At 40.7% G+C, this 21,184-nt stretch overlaps 1 protein-coding gene across 2 annotated transcripts in view; it reads right to left on the bottom strand.

The window, feature by feature from the left end:
* FRAS1 (Fraser extracellular matrix complex subunit 1) overlaps positions 1-21,184 on the bottom strand; it is a 534,964-nt gene that overhangs the window by 278,655 nt on the left and 235,125 nt on the right. For both annotated transcript variants that reach the window (XM_070791638.1, XM_070791639.1), the window contains exons 10-14: positions 18,867-18,956; positions 16,923-16,958; positions 15,477-15,624; positions 13,607-13,750; positions 12,007-12,141 (exon numbers count right to left, since the gene is read on the bottom strand). In XM_070791638.1, the coding sequence (XP_070647739.1) occupies positions 12,007-12,141; positions 13,607-13,750; positions 15,477-15,624; positions 16,923-16,958; positions 18,867-18,956 (553 nt within the window). The remainder of the gene's footprint in view (positions 1-12,006; positions 12,142-13,606; positions 13,751-15,476; positions 15,625-16,922; positions 16,959-18,866; positions 18,957-21,184) is intronic.

The raw sequence follows: 21,184 nt of genomic DNA, 5'->3' as shown, positions 1-21,184 counted from the left end.
AATGATTCACCCATCTTGGGTAACGTATTTATATTTTTAACAGGGTCTTCCATAGGCAGAGAGCTTGAATGGAAGGAGCAACTTTCCAGCTGAAGGAGGCTTCGGTAAATCCACATGGAGAGAGATTTACAAGCAGGCTGGCTCTTCAAAAGGCACATAAGTCAGAGGATGAAGGCAGACGTTCCTTTCACCAGTAACACTCCTCAGGTTATCTTTTCTGTCTGCTGCTCCTATACCTGTCCTCCTAAATCTACAACCCAGCACACCCTGAAGATTTTCAAATGCAGTGACCACCTACGTTGGACTTGACAGCCAAAGGGAATTCTCAGATTGCACTCATCCACGGTGACCACTGGCAACTGTGAACTCTCTGGGGTTTTCTTCAGCCCGCGTAAATTAAATGGATATCGATTTTTCTAGCAATACCTTGAGTCTACTTGTCTATAAAAACTAAACAGCCAAAGGAGGGACCCACCAGGCTGTATCAAGCTTTCAATGGTGCCCAGACTTCCTGGCCACACTTGTGCACCCTGCTCAGAACTGGGTGGCGATTAGCGTGGAGGCACTGGGTTACCTGTGGGTGGCATAAAAGGGAGGCGAGGGCGGAACATGGAGGGTGCTGGTGGTGGGGGATGGGGAAGAGAGAGAAGGAATGTACAAACATATGCCGTACAGTCTAGCTGAAATAACTGAGAACCCTAGGAACTGGGCGGAAAGCCAGAAGACTTGTCACTACTTTGTAATCCATAGCTGAAATATTTGAGGGTTCAGATGTGTCAGGAAGAATGGGATCTGTCTGGAAGATAAACTCCCTTGTACTTGCGGCGGGCTTTCTCTGCTGGTATGTGATACGTCTGTTCCATCATCTGTCTTTGGCCTGCACAGCAAAGTCCTATAAGCAGCACAGACAAATGCCAAAGAGTCTGTTGAAGCCTGATAGAGCAGAGGTCCCAGGCAAAGTACCACCAGCTGCTTTTTCCTTCCTCTCTCAATTTATCATTTACAAGAATGTACAGAGAGGGAGGGGATTTGGAATACCACTGTCATCTGCTTCACTGGGTCTAGCTTACTCAGGAAAAGAACATTCTAGAAGGACAATCCTATTGCCCTCCCTTCTGAGTGGTTTAAAATACCCCATGGATACCAACCAAGTTCCAGGGACAAGTTTTTTTTTGTTTTTTTTTTTAAAGAATTACCGTTTCAACTAGAGGCCAGTATCACTGATGAACATAGATGCAAAAATCCTCAATAAAATTCTAGCAAACAGAATCCAACAACATATTAAAAAGATCATACATCATGACCAAGTGTGATTTATCCCAGGGATGCAAGGATTCTTCAATGTTAACAAAGCAATCAATGTGATTCACCATATTAACAAATTAAAAGATAAAAACCATATGATTATCTCAGTAGGTGCAGAGAAAGCCTTTGACAAAATTCAACACTCATTTATGATAAAAAATCTCCAGAAAGCAGGCATAGAAGGAATACACCTCAACATAATAAAAGCCATATACAACAAACCTACAGCAAATATTATCCTCAATGGTGAAAAATTGAAAGCATTTCTTCCAAAATGTCAAGAGTCAGACACAACTGAGTGACTGAACTGAACTGAACTTCCAAAATCAGGAACAAGACAAGGGTGCCCACTCTCACCACTACTATTCAACATAGTTTTGGAAGTCCTAGCCACAGCAATCAGAAAAGAAAAAGAAATAAAAGGAAACATATTGGAAAAGAAGAAGTAAAACTCGCACTGTTTGCAGGTGACATGATCCTCTATATAGAAAACCCTAAAGGCACCACCAGAAAATTACTAGAGCTAATAAATGCATACAGTAAAGTTGCAGGATACAAAATTAATACACATAAATTCCTTGCATTCCTATACACTAACAATGAGAAAACAGAAAGAGAAATTAAGGAAACAATCCCATTCACCATTGCAATGAAAACAATAAAACACTGAGGAATAAATTTATCTAAGGAAACAAAAGACTTATATGTAGAAAACTATACAACACTGAAGAAAGAAATCAAAGATGACACAAATAGATGGAGAAATATACCATATTCCTGGACTGGAAGAATCAATATAGTGAAAATGAGTATACTACCCAAAGCAATCTAGAGATTAAATGCAATCCCTATCAAGCTACCAATGGTATTATTCACAGAATTAGAGTAAATAACTTCACAATTTGTATGGAAACACAAAAAACCTTGAATAGCAAAAGCAATCTAGAGAAAGAAGAATGGAACTGGAGGAATCTATCTGCCTGACTTCAGACTATACTACAAAGCTACAGTCATCAAGACAGTATGGTACTGGTACAAAGACAGAAATACAGGTCAATGGAACAAAATAGAAAGCCCAGAGATAAATCCACGCATCTATGGACACCTTATCTTTGCCAAAGAAGGCAAAAATATACACTGGAGAAAAGACAATGTCTTTAACAAGTGGTGCTGGGAAAACTGGTCAACCACCTGTAAAAGTATGACACTAGATCACTTTTTAACACCATACACAAAAATAAACTCAACATGGATTAAAGACCCAAATGTAAGACCAGAAGCTATAAAACTCTTAGAGGAAAACATAGGCAGAACACTCTCTGACATGAATCACAGCAAGATCCTCTATGACCGACCTCCCAGAGTAATGGAAATAAAAACAAAAATAAACAAATAGGACCTAGTTGAACTTAAAGGCTTTTGCACAATGAAGGAACCTATAAGCAAGGGGAAAAGGCAGCCTTCAGAATGGGAGAAAATAATAGCAAACGAAGCAACTGACAAAGAATTAATCTCCAAAATATACAAGCAGTTCATGCAGCTCAATACCAGAAAAATAAATGACCCAATTAAAAAATGGGCCAAAGAACTAAACAGACATTTCTCCAAAGAAGACATACAGATGGCTAACAAACACATGAAAAAATGCTCAACATCACTAATTATCAGAGAAATGCAAATCAAAACCACAATGAGGTACCATCTCATGCCAGTCAGAATGGCTGCCATCAAAAAGTCTACAAACAATAAATGCTGGAGAGAGTGTGGAGAAAAGGGAACCCTCTTACACACCCTTTTCTTAAAAAACTGAAAATAGTGCTGCCATATGACCCAGCAATCCCACTGCTGGGCATACACACCGAGGAAACCAGAATTGAAAGAGACACATGTACCCCAGTGTTCACTGCAGCACTGTTTACAACAGCTAGGACATATAAGCAACCTAGATGTCCATTGGCAGAAAAATGGATAAGGAAGTTGTGGTACATATATATAATAAAATGTTACTCAGCTCTAAAAAAACACATTTGAATCAGTTCTAGTGAGGTAGATGAAACTGGAGCCTATTATACAGAGTGAAGTAAGCCAGAAAGAAAAATACCAATACAGTATGCTATGCTATGCTATGCTAAGTCACTTCAGTCATGTCCGACTCTGTGTGACACCATAGATGGCAGCCCACCAGGCTCCCCTGTCCCTGAGATTCTCCAGGCAAGAACACTGAAGTGGGTCCAATACAGTATATTAATGCATATATGTAATTTAGAAAGATGGTAATGACAACCCTATATGCAAGACAGCAAAAGAGACACAGATATAAAGAACAGACTTTTGGACTCTGTGGGAGAAGGCGAGGGTGGGATGATTTGAGAGAATAGCATTGAAACATGTATATTACCATATGTAAAATAGATGACCAGTCAAACATGAAACAAGGCCCTCAAACCCGGTGCACTGGGACAACCCAGAGGGATGGGATGGGGAGGGATAGGGGAGGGGGGTTCGGGACAGGGGGACACATGTACCCCCATGGATGACTCATGTCAATGTATGGCAAAAACCACCACAATATTGTAAAGTAATTAGCCTCCAATCAAAATAAATAAATTAATTTAAAAAAATAAAGAAATATCACGAGACATTGGGAAAAAAAAAAAAGAAGCCATATGTAAAATAGATGACCAGTGCCAGTTCAATGAATGAAGCAGGGAACTCAAAGCTGGTGCTCTGGGACAACCCAGAGGGATGGGATGGGGAGGGAGGTAAGAGGGAGGTTCAGGATAGTGGGACATATGTACACCCATGGCTGATTCATGTCGATGTATGGCAAAAACCACCACAATATTATGAAGTAATTAACCTCCAATTAAAATAAATTAATTAATTAAACAAAAAGAATCACCATTTCAGCACTCACAAGGCACCCAGTTATCTTAGAGAAGAGTCAAATGAAGACAAGAAAAAGAGGGGTGGGGAAAAAATAAGATTCTGTAATTTTCCTGAGGCCATGCCTAGTTAGAAACTGCTGACAGGGAGTAAATAATAGAAGCTAAATGGAAGTCAGGTTACCAGGAAGCCAGAGTCTAGGCATGCCTATACACTCTTCTATTTTCTCTTCTGTGCAGTGGTTTAAAAAATTTTTTTTTCAATCAAAAATTGTTGCAAAGTGTCTTATATGTACTTAGCATTGTGGGGAATTCAGAAGGATAAGATCTGCCCTTGCCTCAATAATCACTCACTTTCTACAATAGACTTTTAAACTGTATAGCACTGAAAGCAATGGATTTATATAGTGGTAACTATTTGAAGCAATGTATTTACTTATTTAATGACACTCTTCTCCAGTTGAGAAGCTAATCCTGAACCATAGGGTGGCTTTTTGTCACTTCACTGCAGTCTCCTAGTGCCTGGGACATGGAAGAGCCTAAGCAAATACTTGTTGCATAAACAGAGTGGAGGAGACGGGACTATCACTTGAAGCAGTATATATATATCCTTACAAGATATTCAGCAGCTAAGCGAGAAATCATAATTGCTGTAGAATACCAGATGTTTGAACATGCATATGATGTTCCCAGGTAGTGCTAGAGGTAAAGAACCCACCTGCCAATGCAGGAAAAGTAAGAAACACAGGTTCGATCCCTGGGCTGGGAAGATCCCCTGGAGGAGGGCATGGCAACCCACTCCAGTATTCTTGCCTGGAGAATTCCACAGACAAAGGAGCCTGGTGGGCTACTGTCCATAGAGTCACAAAGAGTCAGACACGACTGAAGCGACTTAGTATGCACGATGTAAAAAGCAGAACAAAGTGAGTGAAGACACAGTGGCAGGATGTGCTGAGCCCCAGACTGAATGAGTGATCTAGGAGTGAAAAATGGGGACTGACCCTCCAACTCTCGAAGGTGTGGAGGGACCATGGAGGATATCAGCTTCACAATGGCTACACCAACAGAACAGGAAGGAACCCACGTTCTAGAGGATTTCAGGACAGCAGTTTCATACATGCCTTTGCCAAGAGGTCCATCCTGAGTACAGCAGGCTAGGCTCAGCCACACAGAGAATATAATGCCAAGACCCAGCAAGTACTGCTTTGCACCTGGTTCTCAGAGGTCAGCGCTGCTGCCGCTGCTAAGTCGCTTCAGTCGTGTCCAACTCTAAGCAACCCCATAGACGGCAGCCCACCAGGCTCCCCCTCCCTGGGATTCTCCAGACAAGAACACTGGAGTGGGTTGCCATTTCCTTCTCCAATGCATGAAAGTGAAAAGTGAAAGTTAAGTCGCTCAGTCGTGTCCGACCCTCAGCGACTCCATGGACTGCAGCCTTCCAGGCTCCTCCGTCCATGGGATTTTCCAGGCGAGAGTACTGGAGTGGGATGCCATTGCCTTTTCCAGGGTCAGTGCTACGTGTCCACAAATTCCAACAAATAATTAACTTTAGACGTTCTTCCATTCAAACTACAACTTCTAAATCTCAGCTAAGTCAGCATCCTGTAAGTAAATTTTACAGGTTTTCTTTTCATAAGCTTTCCCTCTAAATGTAGCATAATACTGGTGAAGAAACAAGTCATTCTAGATTCTCATCATTTGATTGAAGCATTTAAAGAAAATGATTTTAATTTGTTGTGATGAATACAATAAACTGTTCCCTGTATTATATTTACTTCTCCATAATATACAAAAGTTATTTAAAATCAGACAGAAATGGCACAAAATCCTTTGTCTCCTAATGCAAGCTATTTGATTTGCATCTGCATAAATTGAAAAACAAAAGAATATATTTGATAAGGACAATAGTTGCCTTTTATTGTTCATGTGGGGTTTCTCAGGTGGCGCTAACCTGCCTGCCAATGCAGGAGAGATAGGAGATGTGGGTTTCAATCCTGGGTGGGGAAGACCCCCTGGAGGAGGGCATAGCAACACACTCGAGTATTCTTGACTGGAGTATCCCATGCATAGAGGAGCCTGGACCGCTATAATCCATAGGGTTGCAAAGAGTTGGACATGACTGAAGTGACTTAGCAAGCATGCACTGGCCACAGACCATGTGTCAGTCATAATATATTTACATTTTCAGACATCTTTTCTAACCTTCATATTAATGGCTTAAAGTAAATAATATTTTTTAAAGTAAATAATATTAACCCCATTTTATAGCTGAGAAGAGATGAGACTCAAGGTGGTTAAATGACTTGCCCAAACATACAGTAAAAAGTGGTAGCATTGAGATTCAAAATGATGCCCTCACACAAACCTAAAATCTGTTCAATTGTTTGATTCTTTAAGTTTCAAAATCTTAAGACCACACAGCAATCCTATATAGAATGAGTTACATAGGTTTCCGTGTTAGTGTTTTTATTTTTTCACATCTCTGGAAAGCAGCAGCTAACCCTGCCTTGATTGCCAGCTCACTATACACAAACATGGAGCCTTATTTATCTTCATATTCTCTAGATCTTGAGCAGTGGTCAACAGAGGATAAATGGAGTTGGGGACAAGGAATGGGAAAGATGGACAATGGGAAGCAGAAATCCAAGTCTCCAAATGTACATGGAGGGTTTCCAGGTGCCAGGTGTCATCCTAATCGACACATGTGAATTCACTCATTTAATCCACACAACAATGCTGTGTGGTAGACATTACTGCCTCCGCTTTAGCCACAAGCAATTGAAACACAGAGTTACAGAACAGGCTGTTTGAAGCAGCAGAGCCCAGATCGGAATCCTGGTGGTTTGTCTCCACTTGAGCAAGGTGTCACCCTCCCTCCCATCTCTGGGTCTGCAGAGTGAAGGCAGCACCTGCCAGGGGCACATACAGCTCCATCCTCCAACCTTGTGATACATATTAAAAAATGGGCTAAATTCTACTCTTTCTGTACTCAGAGTCAACAGTCTTGAGCTATTCATTTCAAACTAATCTTCTATGGTGTGTGTTAATGTAGTTGTTCTAACTTCTTGTGGGCTCTTATATCTATGATGTATCTGCACAGTTTAACAGTCCTACCAGAGTGAGACAGAAGTTGATTGAAAAGAGGGGTGAGACAGACAAGAAAGAATGTTCTCAGGACAGGCGAGCTCAGTCTGGATCCAGATTTAGATTTAATACCAAGGTTTTTAAGAAGAGGTAATGAAACTACCACTCTGGTAGAAAGAAGACAATAAGTCTAGGACAAGCAATACCTAACAGCCATGGTGGAAGGGTACAAGGCCACGTGGCATAGAGGGAGGGCAAACAACATCCATACAGGGGTCAAGCTTGACCATGTGGTCAGGGTTAAGAGATGGGCTGTTAGTTCCTGGAAATGGGTCACAACAGGACAAGCAGCAGGAACCACAGTAGAAACTCAATACTAGGACCTGATGTCCACGGGGTCAAAAAGGAATGTTGGACCAGATCTAGCTGGCACCAAAAGAAGTTTAGGGGTTAAGGCAGATGCCTGAGTGCCACAGCTAAAGGGTGAGTTCTGGGCATCAGGAGGGTGATTACTCCTTGGCCCTCTCTGCTGTGGGACAGAGACAACTTCCAGATTGTCTCTCTCCAATTTAGATGGATATAAAGCCTGGGTGGTGTTGAGCCTTCAGGTAAAGTGACCAAAGCATTAAACTCTCAAGTTGAAGCACTGACTGGTGGGGGACACAATATGTGATTTATAATTATGTTATTCAGTTTAATCAAGCACAAGATTATAACAATAATGTGAATATATGTACACATGTACATGTTTGTAGGCATATGCGTATATGTGTGTCTATATCACAAAACTCAAAGGAAAAGAAACAATGATAAAGGCCCCTAAGGATGTGGTTCTCAGGTAGGACTCAGGCCCTTCTTTTACCTCCCTCTGGTTTACTTTCTCGACTCTCTTCTTGAAGAGTCATGGGTCTATGTGCCTCTTGGTTCTGCCTCGAATTTCTCATTCTGTCTCATATTCCACATGGTGAGCATGAATATTAATCAGCTAATTTCTGGTAATGAGTTCCCTCAGCACGTGTTCACTTCTTTTTGCTTTTGATGGGTCAATAAAGTGGCAATTAATGCCAGCCAGAACATAAATGATTCTGGCACAAGGATTCAATCCAGAAAAACCATAAAATGGCAGGCTTCATTTTGAAAAGTTTAGCACTTTCTGAATGAGCACTGGTTGATCAACTTCTAAGGTCGGTGGTGAAAAAACACCCAAAATGGTGCAAAGCACAAATATTGCAACAAAAAAAAATTCTGATAATGAGAAAGTTTATTTGGAAAGATTATTTGGGCAATCTTACCATCAAACGAGTATATGGAAATTGATCACAAGTTTAGCCTTAATTTTTTAAGATCGTTCTCTTTCTTCTCTCTCTCCTCTTGCTTTCTTTTTTCTTCTCATTTTATGCATAAAAATGCAACCAGGCTGAACTAAAGCAAATTGGTTTAATTCCCTGGAGGGAGCATGAACAAATTTTCCCAGCAACTTTCTACTAAGGCATTTGTGTATGGGCATGTGGATGGAATGTGGAAGCAGCCAGCTACGTAAACCAGTAATCAAATGAAACATTACCCATTTCAAAGTGCCCTGAAACCGCATTAACAACACCAATTAAAACACTGGGCTTGGGAGGAATGAAAGTAGCCAAAAAAAGAAAAACGTAAACATGTATGTGGGACATTTGGCCAGGGTGGAGGAGGTATGGGGGGAAAATAAAATCTAGGGGGAATTACTTCCCTTTCAAAGGCAAATCTGTTGCAAGAGTGCTAGCAGGAGGTCTCTTTGATGGGATAGAAGAAAGGAATAAAGAATACATTCAATAATTTCATCAAATTGAAATTTCAGCAGTTTACCTAAATTGCCGAACCATTAGACACTTAAAAAAGCGTTCATATGCACCCACTTTAAACCTTTTCTAAAATAACCAGTAAATAGACCGGGATTGCAATAAACATTAAGAGTTCTTTTCTCTTTTGTGGCTGACACTGCTGTCAAAAAGCTGGTCCTTCAAGGGCCACCAAGGGGTAGGACATTCCTTCATCACTCAAACACTTTTTCAACAAATGTCAAACAAATCTGAACCCTTCGTGCAGCCCTTGATGTTGGGGATACAGAAATAAAGAATTCTTCCACATCTCAAAAAGCCCCCATGTCAGACTCAGAAGCCAGGATGCTTCCCTTTCTGGAATATGACTGGCTCCAGGCCCACTATCCCCACATCCACATGGCACACACAGTACCAGAGTTTCCTTTCAAGGTGGTTTCCACAGTCCTGTGGATTCTGCCCATAACCATGACCAGGAGTGGAGACGGCCAGCAGTCTCCTCCATGAGGGACTTTCACCTGGCCTTGGAGCTCATTCAGCCTGCACACCTAAAGAATACCATGCGCTGACTCTCTTTTTTTCCCAGCAGATCACTAGAATTTATTCATCTTGCACAACCAAAATTTTAGACTTGCTGAACTGCAGGAATCTTTTTTTTTTTTTTTTTTTTTTGCTCATGGCAATCACCCTTCTACTCTCTGCTTCTGTCAGTTTTGTTATGTTAGATACTTCACTATGTCATCGTTGTTTAGTCACCAAAATCATGTCCGACTCTTTTTTGACCCCATGGACTGAAGCCCACCAGGCTCCTCTGTCCATGGGGATTTCCCAGGCAGGAATACTTCAGTGGGTTGCCATTTCCTTCTCCAGAGGATCATCCTGACCCAGGGATGGAACCTGGATCTCCTGCAGTGGCAGGCGGGTTCTTTACTTACCACTGAGTCATCAGGAAAACCAATATACCTCAAATAAGGGGTATTATAGAGCATCCATCCTTCTGTGACTGGCTTATTTCATTTAGTACAATGTCCCCAATTCAACCATACTGTCTAATATGGAAGATTTTCTTCTTTTTTAAGGCTGAATAATATTCCACTGCATAAACAGGCTATATTTTGTTTATCTGCTTATCCATAAGTGGACATGTAAATTGCTTTTATTACTTAGATAGCCTAGATAGCACTGGTTCTGTTTTACCATTTTCCCTCAGACTTTTCTGAAAATCTAACCAAGGACATGAAAGAAAGGAGCCTACTAGCTGATCCTCAGACTGGCCTATCTCCTGATTCCTGTAACATCCCTGCCCTTTGGCTCAGCTGCAGAATGCAGCTATAACAGTTCTCTGGGATGACACCCAAGACCCACCCTCTGGTCCATCTGCCTCCTCAGGTTTTCCTGCCACTGCACACCCTGCCTTAGGTTCTGGGCACACCTGACTCTCTCTCTTTCAAAAGACAAACTTAGGATTCTGTCCTTTTCTTTGTTCTCACCATCACACCTCCCTCTCTTTCTGCATTTAAAAAAATTCTTTATACATTTACTCTTTTACTTATAACCATGATTATAATCACTATTGAAAAAATAGTCATGTATAAAAAATAAATTAAATCATATTATGACTATTCCCACCTCCAGAGATGGTTAAGATACTAGAATTTCAACTAGATTGTAATAAAAAAATATAGAGTTAAAAATATAAACAAGGACTCCTCTGGTGGTCCAGTGGTTAAGAATCCACCTGCCAACGCAAGAGACATGGGTTCAATCCCTGGTCCAGGAAGATGTCACATGCCACAGGGCAACTAAACCCATGCGCCAGAACTAATGAAGACCAAGTCCTTTAGGGTGCAGGCTCCGCAACAAGAGAAGTCACTCCAATGAGAAGCCCAGCTGGCACATGGCAACTAAAGAGCGGCCCCGCTCATAGCAACTAGAGAAAGCCCATGAGCAGCAATGAAGACCAAACAGCCACAAAAGAAATAAATAAAATTTTAAAAACCAAAAAATAGGCAAATAAGGCTACTAAAGTAATAAATACTAATACATATGCTAAGTAGGCAGATACTAAAGTAGGAGCACACTTAAAAGCCTACTTTTATTTGTCCAAGTTTCTTGTTTCTGTTTCTCCCTAAGTGAAAGTAAAGCTTAAAAATATATAAATATAGTTCCTCTTCATTTAAGTCCTGTGTTCTTATACCATGAAGGAATCTGACTTAACAACTTTTGTTTTTTAATTTTATTTTATTTAACTTTACAATATTGTATTGGTTTTGCCATATATCAAAATGAATCTGCCACAGGTATACATGTGTTCCCCATCCTGAACCCTCCTCCCTCCTCCCGCCCCATACCATCCCTCTGGGTCATCCCAGTGCACCAGCCCCACCTTTAAAATGACAATCTGAGCCAAAGTATTTTGTTTGTCATTGTTGAGTTGCTAAGTTGTGTCCGACTCTTTGCAACCCCAAGGACTGTACCCCACCAGGCTCCTCTGTCCATTGGATTTCCCAGCCAAGAATACTGGAGTGGGTAGCCATTCCCTTTTCCAGGGGATCTTCCTGACCCAGCTATCAGACCCAGGTCTCCTGCATTGCAGGCACATTCTTTACCATCTGAGCCACTGGGAAGCCCGAGTCAAAGTATAATGCTCGTCAGATATTGTCCCAGGGCCCCCAGATATGCACAAAAGGACTTCTAGAAATCATATCACAATGTACATCACTAAAGCACTAATAAAATTATAAAAACACTGTTTGTCAGGTCTCTCGTCTACTGTTCTCATGCCATCAGGAATCACATTCAGAATTTCTTCTCCTACTTGAAAAGCTGCTTATAGCTCTGGTGGCCCCAGGTAGTTTGGGGGCAGGGGGTGGCTTTCTCGGTGGCCTGCCTGACCATGGCGGGTCAGGGCTTACCTGCACAGGAGTGGCGGTCTTGGTAGAAGCCGATCCCACAGGTAGACACACACTGGCCCTGCTGCATCAGCAGGGGAGGCTGGCAGGACGAGCACTCGAGCCCACTGGTGCAGGTGGAGCACTGTGGCTGGCAGGCTGGCTCAACAAGGGTGGGAGAAAGAGAAAGGGAACCTCTCATTAGTTCAAGTGCGCTGCCCTGGTGCCAGTCCCGACACAGCCCAATTCTGGAGACACAGAGAATCAGGAAGGCAGGAAAACAACTCTACCTGCCTTCATTTACACAGCATATATTTCATGCCAGGCAATGCGTGAAGTGCTTTACGTATATAAACGCATTTAATCTTCACAACAAGGCTGTGAGATAGAGTATCAGTCCCAATGTTACAAATGACGAGCAAGCTCATGGAGGTAAAATAACCTGCTTGAGATCAAGGTCACATGAAGCTGGCATTGGAAGCCAGGCAGTTAGGCTCAAGGGTCTTGCTCTTTTCTTATCCATATGCCCCCAGTAGCTTTCTCACTCAATCATTTACAAGAATACCCCTTATTCAGAGATATAAATAACTTCCAAGAAAGTTGAAGATTATGAATCAGGAGAGAGAGTAAGCAGAAGTGAATAACTACAAAAATAATAAAAGCAGTTGACTTTTATCGAGATCTAACAACATCCTAGACACTATTCCAGGCACTTGATGTGTACTCACACATGTAATCCTCACAATGCCTCCTAAGGAAGATACTGGAATCACCCCACTTTACAGGTAAGAATGCTGAGGTGCAGAGAGGTTATACTCACAGCCAGGGTGTAAACCTACACATTCTAAAATGGATAATTAACGCCCTGAGTTAGAGATAGGAGAAAAAGTAACTATGATTTGGCCTCAACCAAGCCAAATTCTCCCAGTAAAAGCGCCCTTTCATATGTATTATGTGATTCAGTCATGCCTGATTCTGTGTGACCCTACGGACTGTAGCCCGCCAGGCTCCTCTATCCATGGATTCTCCAGGCAAGGATATTGAAGTGGGTAGCTATTTCTTTCTCCAGGAGATCCTTCTGAACCAGGGATCGAGCCCGCATCTCTCACATCTCCTGCAGATGGGTTCTCTATCAATAGTGCCACTCGGAAGCCCCACACGTACTGTAAGAATTCTGAAACGCACATGAACCCCCTCTGGATCCTCTGGTAACCCACAAGAGGTAAGGTCTGTTACCAATTATCTGTGTGATATTAAGCAAGCCAGCTCATTCTCTGGTCCACAGATTCCCCATTAGCAAAACAATAAAGTTCTAGTAAGTGTTCTTGAAGGTCATGTTACCTCTGAAGTTCTATCTTGGATAAACTGATGACTATCCTTGAAAGTGAGAAATCCAGCCATGATACCTAGTAAACATCTGACTGCCCCATCATCTCTTAATACCTCCTGGTAAGCGTGGAAACACCCATCAAATGTGAGATGGGTGTAGAGAGGTCAAGGAGCCTACGGATGACATCACCCTCTTCTCATGGCTTTTGGAAGTTGTGCATTTCCTGCACCATGATCCCATCCAGGATACCAGTGAGCCTCAGTCCCTCCCTGGGTAGTCTGCCTGGAGCCGTACCTAAACAGAGAGCACCAGCTTGGTAAAACCCCAGACCACAGCTGTGCACACATTGTCCATTCCTCAGCAACTTGGTGGGATCCTGGCAGAGGTCACAGTGGTCTGGAGACTGAGAGCAGGTCAAGCAGTCTGGGTGGCAACGAACTATGATCAAGGACAAAGAAGAGAACTCAGTAAAGACCATATAATTTCTCTTACCTCCTTCTAACAAGGGATTTATGGGGTATATGGATCTGTATAGCATATGGAGAAAACTCTGAGTGTGTATGAGAAAGGACTCCAAATAGCAAAACTGATTTCAATGTAAGATTTCAAGGAATTGCTCCTTGTCTGAAAAACACTGTGTCCAAAGTGAAGACATTAAAAACAATACCAAACTAGCCCTTTGCAGACAATTTACCACCAAGTTCAGTGATGATCCCAATGACTGGTAATGAGGTTTGAAATCTTGGAGAAAAAGAAGAAAAAAGTGGCTGTATTTTTTTTTAAAGAAAATAACTGTTTTTCAACAGTATAGGTTTTATGCATGAAAAGGGTTATAGAGGATCTGTAAAAAATATGGAGAAAACTCTGGGAATGAAAAAGGACTCCAAATAGCAAAATTGATTTCAATGAATTGCTCCTTGTTTGAAATACAATCACTGTGTCCCCAAAGTAAAAACATTAAAAACATTACCAAACTAGGCCTTTTCATGCTTCTGTCTCCTCCTAGAATACCTCTAGAAACAGGAATGACTAGTTCCATGATAGATGATTTAAGCAGATTCAATGATTTATAATTTCCTAGAAGTTTTTCCTAACCTTTGACGTGCATAAAGGTTAAAACATAAAACCTACACTGCTGAAAAACAGTTATTATATTCTTAAAAAAAATACGTCATTTTTTTCTTCTTTTTCTCCAAGATTTCAAACCTCATTACCAATCACTGGGATCATCACTGAACTTGGTAGTAAATTGTCAGCACAGGGCTACTTTTAGGTTTCACCGTTGTCAAGGACCTGATTTTCAAGGTTTGGGAAATTATAATACGCTACATATTTGTTTTAGAAAGCCCAAAGAGTCACTTTGGTGAGGGTAAAGTAACGAAACCCTGACATTGCCATGGTTTTCCCATGATAAACTCTTCATGGAAACACCGATCAGGCAAAATATGTTGGGTGCCACAAATGCAACCGCCAATATGAAAAACTGCAACTCACAGATGAAAACAATTAATTATGAAATATGAGTGCAAGAAAATGCCACTTCTCCAAGGCAGACTGAGCTCTCAGGCAAATTACTGCTCAGCCAGAGCAGCTCCAGGGCTTGCCAACAATTATTAACTGGAACTAATTCAACCCCAGGTGATTTGAAGGCAGAGTTGCAGAACAAGTAGATAAAATTTTCTTTTGGAAGAAATTAATGGGTCCTTCAACTTCAAAAACCCGTTTGAGAACTCCAAAAGGAACCATCTGTTTAATAGTTCATCTTAAAGAAATGAACATCCATAACAAACTTGCAACAATTTTTCTTTGATCTTCGACAACGAAGCAGTCCTAGTAACCATATTTGCCTTTACAGGTTTTTGAACATTATTGTATTTGATTTTCACAATAATTTTGCAAGGAAGATAAGGCCGTTTTATCAACAAGAACATGAAGAGTCAGAGAGGACCAATGACTTCTGCGAGGTCACATACTCATAATCAGCTGAGTTTGGCAAATGCATGGGCCAAGATTAATTAGCATCATTTGTTAGAAAAAATTAAGAAACAAACAAACCAAGTGAATGAGTAGAGAAAAATAAGCAAGGGGCAGGAGGAGAGGAGATCTCTCTGAACTGTGTGGCATTAAGGACAGCTTAGCAGACATAAATTGGTCACGGACCCACCTGATGTGCAATCGGGACAGCACTGTCCCTTTACCGCCTGGGCTAGTGTGGCCACCGGGCATGGAGGACAAGAGGGCTCGTAGCAAGTTATCTGAGCCCCCCGGCACTCACACACCTTGCAAGGGCCATCCTCCCACTTCTCTCCTTCCTGCAGGAAACAGCAAAGAAGGACGTTGTTATCAGAGTGCAGAGATTCAGAAGCCAGGTGGCTGGTGGAGAACGCATGATTTCCATAAGGGTCAAAGTGAAGGCTCCTGATTAGTACAATGCCAAACCTAACCGAAACAGGACATCAGTAGAAAAGTTCAAGCCAGTCAGTCCTAAAGGAAATCAACCCTGAATATTCATTGCAAGGACTGATGCTGAAGATGAAGCTCCAATCCTTTGGCCATCTGATGGGAAGAGCCAACTTATTGGAAAAGACCTTGATGCTGGGAGAGATTGAAGGCAAAAGGAGAAGGGGATAGCAGAGGATGAGATAGATAGCATCACTGACTCAGTTAACATGAATTTGAGCAAACCCTGGGAGACAATGGAAACCAGAGGAGCCTGGCGTGCTACAGTCCATGGGGTTGCAAAGAGTCGGACATGACTTAGTGACCGAACAACAACAAGAGTTATAAATTTAAAAGGATAGCGTCTCCCCTTCTTTGTTCATAATTGATTCATTTTAGAGTAGAACCGAGGCAGAAAGATAAAGTGTGAAAGCATTCTGGGGCTTCCAGAATATGCAAGAAGGATATAACACTTGTTTCTCAACCTATCTCAGCAAAAACAAAACAAAACAGAAACACCAGAAGGGATTACTGTGTACCTGGTGATTAGCAGGTGCATTAAATACAATCTTTATAACAACAGTAGGAAGCAGGTTAAAATGTTGAATTTCCTTATTGTTACTATAGTAAGAGCAACAGTAGGTCATGTATTCTTACAGCGACAGCTCTCGCATACCCACATTTAGTGGGCTGCGGATGTGCCATGGGCTTTCTCACACTAAATATTCTTTTCAGCCAAGCAAATGATGATAATAAACATTAGTGCTTTGACAGAGTGTCCAAAGTGAATTATAAAGAGCAATTCCTTTCTGCTCACTGTGCTATTCACCCTGGAGATAGAAAAGAGACAAACGTTCCTACCAGAATGTTTGGGGACATGAAGGAGGTATTGTTAAAGAGAATAAAAGGGCATACTTTAAAATAAAGTTTTGATAAAATGTTTACTAAGTCAGTTGATGTTAAGCATTCTGAACAATTAATGTGACAGTATTTAGCAAAAGTTCAACGAATCAGTCTTTGTTATCCTTACAATTCTTAATCCCAGACCATAGTGCCATCAAATATGACTACAAAAATACTGAGCATTAAGGTTTCCCGGGACAGTTTATGTAGATCACTGCTTAAAATAATTTTGTACATATTTATCTACAAGCTAAAACTTTATACTTACTGGAATACGTTTAACTTTACTTGCATTTGAGGACATCTAGGAACAAAGCAAAACAGAAATATTTTTATACTACTAAAAACACCATTAGGCTGATCTAGTCATTTTTTTTCAATAGGAAATATCCATTTTTCCCTAAGTAACAAGCAACTTCAGTCACTGTTTATGAACATAAATAAAATATATATCAAAAACAAGAAAAGCATACCAATATGAGGTGAAGACAATATGTCTAGGAAATATTTTTGAATTCTTATTCTCACTTTGTGCTGGAGTATTTGGCTTCAATTCCCCTCAATATGAAGGACTTTGCAGGCAAGAGACCTAAGCTTGTAAGAGCACATTCTTGAAACTTCTATGGTACTGCAGCATCATGGGAATTGGTGCTTATTTAAAACAACTTGCTTTTATTGAATTCTACTGGGCTTTATTTACCTCCAAAAATGGACAGGAAAATTAATACTGTGATATAGAGAGAAAACACAACTTCAATATTTATAGGGAAACTTTAATCTCCTAAATTTTTAGGAAACAAAGTAACTAAATTATGAAGTATCAATATGAAGCAAACAATGCCAACAGCATTATGATAATAATAATAATCTTAAGCTTCTTTATATGCCAGGTATTGTTCTGACTTTATATGTATCATCTCAATAGACCCATGAGATAAGTACTATTTTTATCTCCATAGCTGAGGATTAAGTAACTTGCCCAAGCTCACTGTCAGTATGTGGCAAAATGGGGTTTTGAATTTAGAGCTCACGTGTTTTAACCCTGCACACACAGCATCCCCAGCTTATACAAAACATTGGCAAGTTGACAGGTGCAATTTACCCAGATCATAAGAGAAAAGGGTGTGGGAATCAGTTCACCAGTCAGAGCACCTAATCCTAATACTGATAATCCCACTTTGATTGGTCAGTGAAGCAGTTGTATCTGTGATTAACAGATGTGTTTTTAAGAACACATTGAATTTATCAACATTCCAAGAACCCCACATGGAAAGTAAGAGCTATAAAGATAGAGCAAATTTGAAGAGATTAAGATAAATATGTTTCCCTGGGGTATAGAAGAAAAAACAAGTACAGACTTAGGGATAAATAAAACCTTAACTAATAGTTTTGCTCTACATCCAACACATCAAAATCCTTTCAGCTCTACCTGCAGGATAAACCTAGAGCCTGATCGCTTTATATCACTGCCTCCCTAGACCAAACCACCACCACTGTCCTCCAGACTACTGCAAAACCTTCTAACCGAACCACCTAGTATCCGTCTCACCTCCTTTGTCACTTGCCCATATGGTGGCCAATGTGACTCTCTCACAAGTAAGCCCCTCACAGCCCTGCTCTGCTCAGGACTGTCCAGCAGCTCCCATCTGGTTCCGGGTGAAACTGGGGTCCAGGCTACCTCCTGCACTTCATCTCAGAGCCTTTCCCCCTCATTCCCTTGGTTCCAGCCAAACTCACTTTCTAGCTGTTTCCTGGACCTGCCAAGCACACTTCTGCTTCACTGTTTTTTCCTTTGCTGATTCCTCTTCCCGGTAAGTAACCCCCTCCAACATATCCCTGGCTCACTCCCTCAGCATCTTCTTTCAGGTTTTGCTCAAATTTCTCTTCATGAGAGGCCTGCCCCCATCATCTGATGTAAAAGACGCCTCTCTCCCCTCAGTTACTCCCCAGCTGTTTTATTTTCAAAGTGGTGCCTGTCACCACCCAGCACGTGTGTTTGTTGTCTACATGCCCACCGGGAAACAAAAGCTCCTGAGAGCAGGGCCTCTGTCTGCGGTGTGGGCTTCTGTATCTCCAGTACCTCGCACAATTGTGCAATCATGTTTGTTAAACAAGTGAATGGGTAAAAGAAATGAGAAGGTAATGCCCCCTTATTAAACTAATTTCCAAAGATTCATTTTTATTAGTCTTCAGTTATTAGCCCGATACTCACAAATTCTGCATTTTCTTCGTAAACACAATAACCATTCCTTGAAATGCATTCAGGACAGCATTTTCCCTCTAAGTGAATTAATTCTTCACCCTGCAGAATAAAGGTTGCAGAAATACACATCAAATTAACATCTCCAGGTAGCAGCACTAAATTGCGAAGTGGCTGAATTCCCTAAGTAGAATAAAAAGCCATAACACACCCCTCTGCTTTGGCTTATGACTTACTGCATCTCCCCTGTGCTATATCCCTATGAAAAGCCTAGTCAGTACAGCTCATCTTCCAGAAGTGTTTTTTTCTTTCCAGTTCTGATGATCTTTGTGTATGATTTCCTACCCATGACCAGGAACTCCCATGAAGAAGAAAGGCCACAAGTAATCTTGTAGTCATGGAAAGTTATGAGTTTCAGAAAAGGACCTTAAATTTATGTTCAAGGTTTGAACTTGTGATTTGATTTCATTAACAGTGCTCAAATCACACCAACATTTTCCCTTGAATACAAAATCAGGCACATCCCTATATGCACAGATGAAGTCTCAGACATAAATTAAACAGCAGAAAACTAATTTCTATTCAATATTCTGAAACTGTTATCCAATTCACATAATCACTATTTTAAAAATTAAAGGAAAGAAGGAAAGAAATGCCACACTAGGAAGGCAGATATTAAACTTTCAAAGCCATCATTTTATCACTTTTAACTTATCAAAATCAATCATTTCAAATTTTTTATTATAAAATAATAAATGCTTAGTATAAAAATAATTCTGAATTCTATAACTTAGAAAACATAATTTCATTAAACATAAGTCCTACCTCCCAGGAAATCTGCTATTAAAAAGACAAGCTTTATTTACAACTTTTCATATGCATATAGTATCTGTAGGCTAAAAAGTATTCTTTAAAACACTTCCCACTTTCTAAAGATGTATCTACTTTTTAAAAAATGATGATGTTTCTTTACATGAAGACATTATTTAATTTGTGATCTATATTACATTTGAAGTGTAAAAACCATGTTTAGGTAAAAACGGAATAATATAAAATTGCATAAACAGAATAATCACAGTATTTATGTTTAAAAACACTGTGCACTAAATAAAAATATGAAAGAAAAGCTTTGGTTGTCTTTCAATTGTAGCATCACGAATTGATTTTAAAGTCTCTTTTTTACTTCTCTTGAGCCTTCAATTTTCTAAGTGAATATGTATTATTTTAATGAAACTATCACTTTAAAAAGAAACACAAAAATATATGAATGACCATAATTTTTATAATATCTAAAAAGTTATTTCAAAAAGGAAGGGGTTAGATAGATCACCATTCCTCAAAATCTCATGCCAGTCAGAGGGTGCTACAGGGAGCAGACGTATTTACATATAAATTGTTTTGCAGAAACGTGACAGATCAGTTGGTAGTGAAAGCCTAACCCACAAACACACAGACATTTGCTTTCCAAGCATATAAAGGGGTTTATAAACATGTAATCTAAGTCACTTAAAACAATGTTTTGAAACAAGACAGAGTATGCGTACTTCTGTTAAAGTTGAAATGCATGAGACATTATTGAGTGCCTGCTGCTGCTGCTGAGTCGCTTCAGTCGTGTCCGACTCTGCTCAACCCCATAGACGGCAGCCCACCAGGCTCCTCCGTCCCTGGGATTCTCTAGGCAAGAACACTGGAGTGGGTTGCCATTTCCTTCTCCAGTGCATGAAAGTGAAAAGTGAAAGTGAAGTTGCTCAGTCGTGTCCGACTCAGCGACCCCATGGACTGCAGCCCACCAGGCTCCTCCGTCCATGGGATTTTCCAGCAAGAGTACTGGAGTGGGGTGCCATCGCCTTCTCCGTCTTGAGTGCCTACTACAATACAGACACACAAAACTGAAAATGGAGCCTGCATCACTCCGATAAGGCAAAGAAGGTAGCTTTTCTGAGTCTTCAAAAGCTCCTGAAAATAACCACTAGCCCTGCTCCTGGTGAGTAAGGATGCAGTTTCCGTGAGGCAGGAAGTTCTAAATAGATTGGCTATTTATAGACATCTGGATGCCCCAAACTGCATCAGTTCCCTGCGATGAGGAGCTTGCTCCAATTAGCATCAGACTTCGGCTTTGAGAAAAATTGCTTTGTGAAACAAAACTAACTCTTCTTTTTAAGAGGATTCTGCTGCATAGGCCAGATGGAATCTGCTAACCCCTCACCATTGAATCACACCAGTATCCATCCACCAGATAGAGACTTTGTCATTCCACCAACCTGCTCACTGGAAGAGAAAACATTCTTTTGAGGGAATTTTCCTCTGCTGGAGAAGGGAAAAGCACCTCA

This window comes from Bos indicus, chromosome 6 (assembly GCF_029378745.1).
Source record: "Bos indicus isolate NIAB-ARS_2022 breed Sahiwal x Tharparkar chromosome 6, NIAB-ARS_B.indTharparkar_mat_pri_1.0, whole genome shotgun sequence".
Classification (NCBI taxonomy): domain Eukaryota; kingdom Metazoa; phylum Chordata; class Mammalia; order Artiodactyla; family Bovidae; genus Bos; species Bos indicus.
This window is presented reverse-complemented; position numbering and strand designations above follow the sequence as displayed.